The sequence below is a fragment of the Thunnus albacares genome, chromosome 22 (genome assembly GCF_914725855.1).
Source record: "Thunnus albacares chromosome 22, fThuAlb1.1, whole genome shotgun sequence".
Taxonomy (NCBI): Eukaryota; Metazoa; Chordata; class Actinopteri; order Scombriformes; family Scombridae; genus Thunnus; species Thunnus albacares.
This window is the reverse complement of record NC_058127.1, coordinates 8,216,095-8,224,381: the sequence shown is the minus strand read 5'-3', so window position 1 is coordinate 8,224,381 and position 8,287 is coordinate 8,216,095. Positions and strand designations below refer to the sequence as shown.

General features: G+C 43.5%; 1 protein-coding gene across 1 annotated transcript; it reads left to right on the top strand.

The window, feature by feature from the left end:
* Positions 1-7,849, top strand: gpr185b (G protein-coupled receptor 185 b). Its single transcript, XM_044340542.1, has one exon. The coding sequence runs from the start codon at positions 654-656 to the stop codon at positions 1,719-1,721; it is 1,068 nt and encodes a 355-aa protein (XP_044196477.1). The 5' UTR covers positions 1-653; the 3' UTR covers positions 1,722-7,849.
* The last annotated feature ends 438 nt before the right edge of the window (positions 7,850-8,287 follow it).

Sequence of the window (8,287 nt, the reverse complement as noted above, 5' to 3'; positions counted from 1 at the left end):
TCCGTCGTCTTCCTCTCTCTCTTGTGCTCAACTTAAAACTTGTTATCCCGTCTTCGTACATTTTCTCTTCCTTCTCTGCACCTCTTTTGGGTCCTCCACCCATCCCTCTCTTTAATTAATCGTCCTCTGGTCTTCATTTATATTAATTTTCTCCGTCTTCATTTTCTTCGCATTTCTGTCTCGTCTGACTTTTTCTTTTTGACTCGTCGCTGCTCTTTTCTAAACTTTTTCCCTCCTCGCTTTTCACTCAACCCCTGACCCTTTGATATTTCTTTATCCCTCTGTTTCTCTCTCAACTCTCGTCTGATAATTTCCGTGTTTTTTACACTTCGTCGATTACAACTTACTCCTCGCTTTCTCCTTCCTCATTTCCTCTTTCCTACATCCTGTCATCCTCTTATCCCTCTCCTTCTCTCATCCTTTGTTTCGATCTTTCCTCGTCCCTTCTCTCCTCTCACATTTCTTTCTTCCCTCCTTAACAAACTTTGTATCAACACAAACTCACCTGATCAATTCCTCCTACATTCACTTCTGTTCTTACTCATTCCTCTGTTTTTTCTCAACTCTCTTTTCCCTCCTACTCACTTTCCCTTCTATGTTTCCCTTATTTTCTTCCCTCCATCCTTCCCTCTTTCTCTCTCGTTTCTCTAGCTATGATTCTCTCCTTGGCCGCAGTGGCAGCCATGAGTAGCGGCAGCGGTAGCAGCCTCAACTCCTCCTCCCCCCTCGACCCCTTCGACTCCTCCACTTCCTGGAGCCTCTCGGAGGACCCCTCCAACTCCTCCTCTGAACCCGTCGTGCGAACTCTGACCCCTGACCTCCAGCCAGCGACCAACGCCATCGCTGTCGAGGGAGTCAGCCCCTGGGATATCGCGCTCTGCGTGACTGGGACGCTCATCTCCTGCGAGAACGCTCTGGTGATCGCTGTGCTGTTCTACACGCCGACGCTACGCGCTCCCATGTTCATCTTGATTGGATCGCTGGCGGTGGCGGATCTCCTGGCCGGCCTCGGCCTCATCTTGAACTTTGTCTTCACCTATTTGGTCAGCTCGGTGGAGTTTGTGACGCTGTTGTCAGTCGGACTGCTCATCTCGGCCTTCTCGGCGTCTGTCCTCAACATCCTCGCCATCACAGTGGACCGTTACCTGTCGCTGTACAACGCCCTGACCTACCACACTGAACGGACAGTCACCTTCACCTACGTGATGGTGGTCTTCATCTGGGTGTCGTGCCTCACGCTCGGCTTGCTGCCGGCACTCGGCTGGAACTGTCTGAGGGACGAGTCTACGTGCAGCATCTGTCGGCCCGTCACCAAAAACAACGCCGTGGCGCTCGCCGTCACCTTCCTACTGGTCTTCGCCCTCATGATGCAGCTCTACCTGCAAATCTGCAAGATCGCCTTCCGCCACGCGCAGCAGATTGCCGTGCAGCACCAGTTCGTGGCCATCTCCACCACCAAAGGTGTCTCCACGCTGTCGGCCATCCTGTGTGCCTTCGGGGCGTGCTGGCTGCCGTTTGCCATGTACTCCATTGTGGCTGACTACAACTACCCCGTAATATACACCTACGCCACGGTCCTCCCAGCCACCTGCTGCTCTGTGATCAACCCCATCATCTATGCGTTCCGAAACCCGGACATCCAGAAGTCGCTGTGGATGGCCTGTTGCGGGTGTGTCCCGTCCAACCTCTCCCTCAGACCCAGGACCTCCAGTGACGTGTAGCAGGGAAGGTTGGTTTCTGTTTGGCATGATGCTTGACGCCAAGTCAGGGTTGTCGGAGGGAGAGGACGAAACGGGGGAACAAGAGAAGAGAAAGGTTGAAGGTTGGTGGTGGAGGAAGAAGAGATTTCCTCTCAACTCCTCATATCAGGGCTGGTGGGCTGATGGCGAACGCTCAGCTGGCCACGGTAAAAGTGGCACGGGCAGGTGAGGGAGAAAGGGGGGGACAGTGCATGGTCCAAATATAAAAAAAAAGAAGATAGAGCTAATAAAGATCATGTCCTGTCTAATGCTGGGAGGAAATCACATAGCGATGGGGATGGCGTGAAACCAACTGCAAAAACCTGATTAAGGTATCCCTCATGGTGGTTGTGGGAGTTGCAGGGGGGGGGGGGGTGTGTCAGGTGACTTTTTCCAACTGACCTCCTTTAGGGTGTGAGAAGTGAGGCCTACTTCTCAAGAGTAGCATTAATTTGAAGGCGGTATTTAGGAGGAATTGTCCTAAATCTCCATAGGACCCGAGTTTGGGAAGCACTGCATGGTTATGCAATCAGAAGGAGTGAAACAGTCTTAAAATACCGTATTTGTTTTCACTGATGTGTTTGAAATTCAGTGGTGTTTGGATAAAAATACAATGAGCTAAATATACACAATGAATGACCTTGAGTATTCTCAATGAGCTAATTTTGCAGTCTTCTCCTGATAGGAATAAAAATAAAAAAAAAAAATCCCCCTGTGAAACATACTTTAACAACTGTGTTGCCTTGATCTGATGCAGATTAAGTAATTACTGAGTTTATAGACAGAGAGTGTAACAATAATTAACTCTACAGTATGTGCTGAGATTGAAATCGTGATCATCGACATAGTCTACCAAGCCCATTATGACTTTTCCCAATGCCAACAGCACAATCTGCATTTTCTCAAAGGCAGACACACATCTCAATGCACAGCATGCCGTGAAGATAGAGGGGAAGAAAAAAAAAAGTGTCATAATTCAGAGAGAAACAACACCTAATCACATACAAAAACAAATCCAAAACAAAATCAAATCTAGTGGGCCCCTAATGCATAGATAACCCCCGCTAGTTCGCTGAGCCTAGAGAGGGAGTCGGGGTGTGATGAAATCAAATCTGCTCCCTGTCGGAGAAAAACAGGTTTCTCAGCCAGCCGTTGCGCCGTGACTGTGAAGCATAGAGAGCTGAATTCAGCACCAAGGACAGCGCCACTGCAGAGCGCCGCTACTGTGGGAATGCTCTCTGCTGCGGTGGGAGAGCACTGGAAAGTAGGCTAGGCTGTTCTCTTCACCATCTTGATAGAGAATGTGAGATTGGCTTTAAAGGACCAAATACAGCTTGATTGGAGTACTCATTTCCAACCCATTCAGTGTTTATTTGGACTGTTTTGTCAGGCATATATGATGAGTTAGATGCATGTTTTAATCCTTTTTGCTCTAACTTTTATTTGGCCTCATTTATTTTTTTTGAAAAACTGCATATTCACTTCCAGTTTCTGCTTGTGAGACAGACAGGAACAAACTCTAAAAAGAGCAGGTAATAGCAAGACATCTGTCAAACCATCTGTCAAACAGAACTCAGTGAAGTTTTTGTGAAAACCAAAAGATGCTTTCACCAGCTATCATCTGTAAAATAAAACCTTAAAGCTTCATTTTAGACATTCATGGCTTTAATATGCCGTATTCTTTCATGGGAGTGACTAAAAAAGTACAAAACTAAAATGAAGGCTAAGAAGACAAAACCAAAACACTGGAAATCATTCTACAAAGTAAAAAAAAGAGCAATAGAATACAATAAACGACTCCAATCATGCTTGAATTATCCTTAAACATTACTCGAGGTCCTACAGCGCAACGATGACCTGTTTCTTTCCTCCATCTTCCTCTCGCCTCTCCGGTATCGCTGCAGTAGAAATTATGCATGAGTAAAGCAATGTATGGCCCCGCGAGTGCCAGTAAAACAAACCTTCTTACACGGGCAAGGTGAAAGCAGCTGATGTTTTTCAGAGATCAAATGGGACCTCGATGTTTATCTGCATCCGCATTACGCCGTTTAGGCCATGCGCCTCTAAATTTAGAGATAGCATTCTAACTCCATTGCCCGATTGATTATCCATTAGCTAAAGCTGAGCGCAATCCATATTGAATAGGTCATTTTTCATCCAGTCATTTGTTTGGCTACAGTGCATCTAAGTTGAACTTGGATATTGCCATAGTTCTGCAAAAAACTGCATCTGTAAAAAACCCAGATTGGATGGCTTTTACATTAACGTTACGGCATAAAAATAGCATTTCCCATGGTTATACTCAGTCCAATAGTCGGGAACTTATTATATATATATAGTGGAAGACAGATATGAGAGCAGATGATGGATGAAATCTATACTAAAACTGTAAAACACAAGCATCATATGGTCTAAATTCCTCCATTTTCACTTCCTTACTTGCAGCTTGTCAGCAGTAGCTGGATATTTGCTGCATACACACCCACAAACACACACACACACACACACACTCATGCCCCGCCTTGAAGAAGCAGCGCAGCTCTGCCCCGGGGCCCCTCTGAAGGCTCGGCGGGTTAATGAGAAGCGAGAGAGGCGAGGTGACGTGGCGTGAAATAGAAACGCCAGGCGAGACGCGCTTTAACACAACCTCAGGTCACGTCCACCACGCACCCAATCAGGATGAAGTTATTTCCCACTGAAAGGGCATCATGTAAGTTAAATCCAGCTAATGTTAATAACATCTCTGTAATAATAGTGCCGGGAACTGGCCTAATGTACAGGGGATGTAGTGAATGCTTGGAGGATGAGCCAGAGAGGGGATTTATTGCCAACTTCCATCTGCATTTAAATGATATACGGAGGTAGTTTTCACTCTCGTGTTCCTCTGCACAACCTCAGAAAGTGGCACCATGACTAAGCTACTGGCATGCTGCTAGTATACGTGTGTGGGAGGTGTACTGGCTTTAGGAAAAACAGTTCATGGAAACTGTATGGGCTTTATAGTTTCAAACTCTAAAACAAAGACACTCGACTCAACAGCAGAAAAAAAAAAACACAGGTTGTTTCTGTATCGACAGGGAATCACTTCCAAATTTAACGCTTTCTACCAAATAAACCACAACAATAGATGACAGCAAACAATACACAGAAACTTTGAAAATGGCGCACAGGAGAAGCAGGTATTAAGATCATAATTTTTTTTTCCTATAGTGTAAATTAAAAACTAGAGTAGAAGTGTTTTTTTTTTTATTTTTCCTCGCAGCAGCAAACAATCAGTTGTTTTTGCTGAAGTTGTTAGCAGAACAACAGCTACACCACTCTGTCTACAATTTTGTCCAAAAAAAGGCAGAATCTCTTGTGGTTTTTTTTTGTTTTTGTTTTGTTTTGGCCTTATTGGAACAAACACTCCTTCGCAATAATGTCCAAGTGTATTTTGCTGTGTACAAAAAGCCACAATCGAGATGAGGAGAGAGAAAGAGAGAGAGGCGGTTGAGCTCCGAATGATTTGCAGGATAATTAAAATAAATATTTCAAAGCAACAAATAGCACGGTGTACTGTATTTGAAAAGAAATATGGGCTGGATGGCTGGGGGTTTTCCAAGAGGCCTTTCAGCAGTAGTGTATCATGGAAGTAGGACAAACCTAAAAATGAAGTAATGCTCCATTTCCATTTATAGGCTGCGTTATGCAGATAGTGGACTTGTAATATTGTTACTTTTTCTCTCTAAAATAAGCCTTATTTTATTCTAAACAGTCATCGCATTTGAATAGCAGAATAGTAAATGTCTCATTTTAGAAAATCGTAAGTAAAAAGAAGAAAAAAACGGTTATCTGAAGGTTAAGGGGTCACACCAGTGAAATGGGTTGCCACAGTTTGACACAGATCTCATAGTTTGGTCCACCTCCCTCTCTCGCTCTCTCCTTTTGCTCAATCACTGCATTGACAGAACTGCCTAATGGAAAACGACTTGCATCAATTACCAGGTGAAATACTTTCAATTACTCTGAAGCTGGAAGCATGAGATGGACGAAGTTTGGTCTTTTTGGTAAGCTTGGTGAGCTGCAGCATCAATGGGGGGGGGACCAGCAGTGCTGGGAAAAACCAATCAATCCCAGAGAGTTAATTGAATCCGTTTCACATGGGAATGTGATGCAGATCCAGTCGGCACACAGTTCTCCTGTATGCACAATGATGTGTGAAACTTGCTTGGTCACCTGTGTTTGGAGATGCTAGATGGGACGCACAGAACGACTGGAGGTACACAGATTGGCCCTTTAAATGTTATGATGATGGAGGATTTGCACTAGCATGGCTAATGGCTAATGCTAACAAAACCAGATGTGGCCTTCAAGCTTGCCCTCTGCTTTATCTTCCTATTAAAAACTAATCAAACTGTGATTAGAATCATGAGCCAGACTTGGATTAAACACTAAATAATTTTTATGGTATGTTTGAGCCACATAGTGTTGGTATCGCCTATCACCAGGACAAATGTGAGGAATTTTGTGTCACCAGCTTTCTATAGTTTGGAAGTGTCTTGACTCCAGTTGAGGCCCTGTCAAACCAGGATTTAAAAGCTGTGAAAATTTGAGCTGATTGAATCCACTGATCACGGCAATTCCATTTAAATTAACTGATTTTGTTTCATTCAGTGGATCCGCTCATGGAGGTGACACACATCCTCTCAAAGTTTCATGTGAAAATGGAGAAAGCTATCGTAGCTTGCTAGCTGTCTTGCTTATCCACTTTTATTTTACCTCCACTTTCAGAGCATAAACTGCTCCACAACAGAGGAATGATTTGCAAACAGTTATGAGACAAAGTCAATGGTACAAATACATCTTTCAAATAATAAATGTGTGAATTTACTGTCCTTTTAGTGACCGAGCTAACAAGCTTGCTAACTGACCAAAGCTAGCTAGCTCAGAGAGCTTTTATCTCCCTTTAGTAAACCTTTATTAAATTAAATGATTGACAGTTGTGGCAACAAAATGACAAGAGGGAGTAAACAGCCCAGTTCAGAGAAAACAGAAAGAAGCTCAGGGAGCTAACCCACTAGCGCTAGCATGATTCTAGCTGGCTAGCGTTAGCGGTTATCTTACAGCTACAGTAGTTCACAAAGAACTACATATTTTGTGACAACACACGATTGAAGGTGGATTTTTTTATTTATTGTTTAACTTTAATCAGTGAATAACATCTGTTAGTTGAGAAAAAAGACCTCTATGTAGCTATTTCATAACCTGCTGTGGATAAACACTAAGATAAATGGAATTAACTCTTTGAACATTTTGGAAATAGAAGGATTTCACCTTTGCACTCCACTTTGTTGTCCTTTGGTACTAATAAAATGTCAGCTATATGGCATTTCACCAGGGTAAAACAAACCCAGAAAGGTTATTTGATCCAAGTCTGGAGGGAATCTCAAACTCCAAAGTAAAACCACAAATCAGCTCTTATACGAGCGGGCTGACCGAAATATTAAATCCAGCATCACTCAGCTGGAAGTAGAGCGACTGAACAGCTGATATGAAGTCCAGCGTCGACCACAGCAGCATCACACAGCTGTATTTTACACATTGTCTCTGACGGTCCCATCTGGCATGTCCATCTAGTGGTTGTTTTAACAATTATTAAAAACAACTAAAGTGTTTTAACACTCATCTGTGAATATGCCACTACTACACAGTCAACCATTCCTGGGGCAGGAGTGGAGCGACCACTCACTGTGTGTGTATGTGTGTGTGTGTGTGTGTGTGTCAATGCGTGTGCGTGCTTGTGTTCTCCCCCCCGGGATCATAGCCAATTGTAATGAACCATAACTCAACCAACTCTCACTGTAAACACAAAACACACGCAGAATGGTTTTGTCAGCCGCTATACAGGACTATAATTCAATTTAAAAAAAAAAAAATATATACTGTACAAGTGAGTGTGTGTGTTATTTTTCTTATGCAATGCTGTACAGAAAATGTATATTTTTGTAATGTTCATCAGGGCATGAGTTACAGGACATGGTCGCTGCTGTGAGCGTGAGTTTGTGCAGTTGTGAGCGTGCGTGTTCGCGTGTGTGTTTCTTCCTCTTCTTCTGTGTTCTTCCTATAAACAAATGTCAAATGTTTTTTTTGTTTTATTTGGGGGAGGGGGGGGTTGGGGTCGGGGGGGGGCGAGTTGTGTGTCGGATATGCTGAAAAAGTGCCATATTTTCGACTTTCTAGTGTCTTATTTTTTGATTTTGTGTACATACACGTTTATCAGAAGGTGATTCTCGTTGTGGAATCTGAAGTCCGAGTCGGTAAATCTGTAAACAACAACAACGACAAAAAAAAATGCTCAACATGGTCAAAAAGAGAAACCATGTGCAGCAGAAAGAAAGAGAAGTTATGTAAAAGGTCTTGACCTTGATATTATCGATCACTATACTGAGCAAACGACATTAAAAAAAAAAGACAGAAAGCAATCAATCCACCGCTCCAAACTCTTACGTTCTTTATGCTGTAACTTCAGACTTCTATTTTTTCGGGGCAGCGCCAACACAAACATGAGA

Excerpts from the sequence above, each read along its gene's own strand:
- gpr185b (XM_044340542.1), top strand. The coding sequence starts at position 654 with ATGATTCTCTCCTTGGCCGCAGTGGCAGCCATGAGTAGCGGCAGCGGT.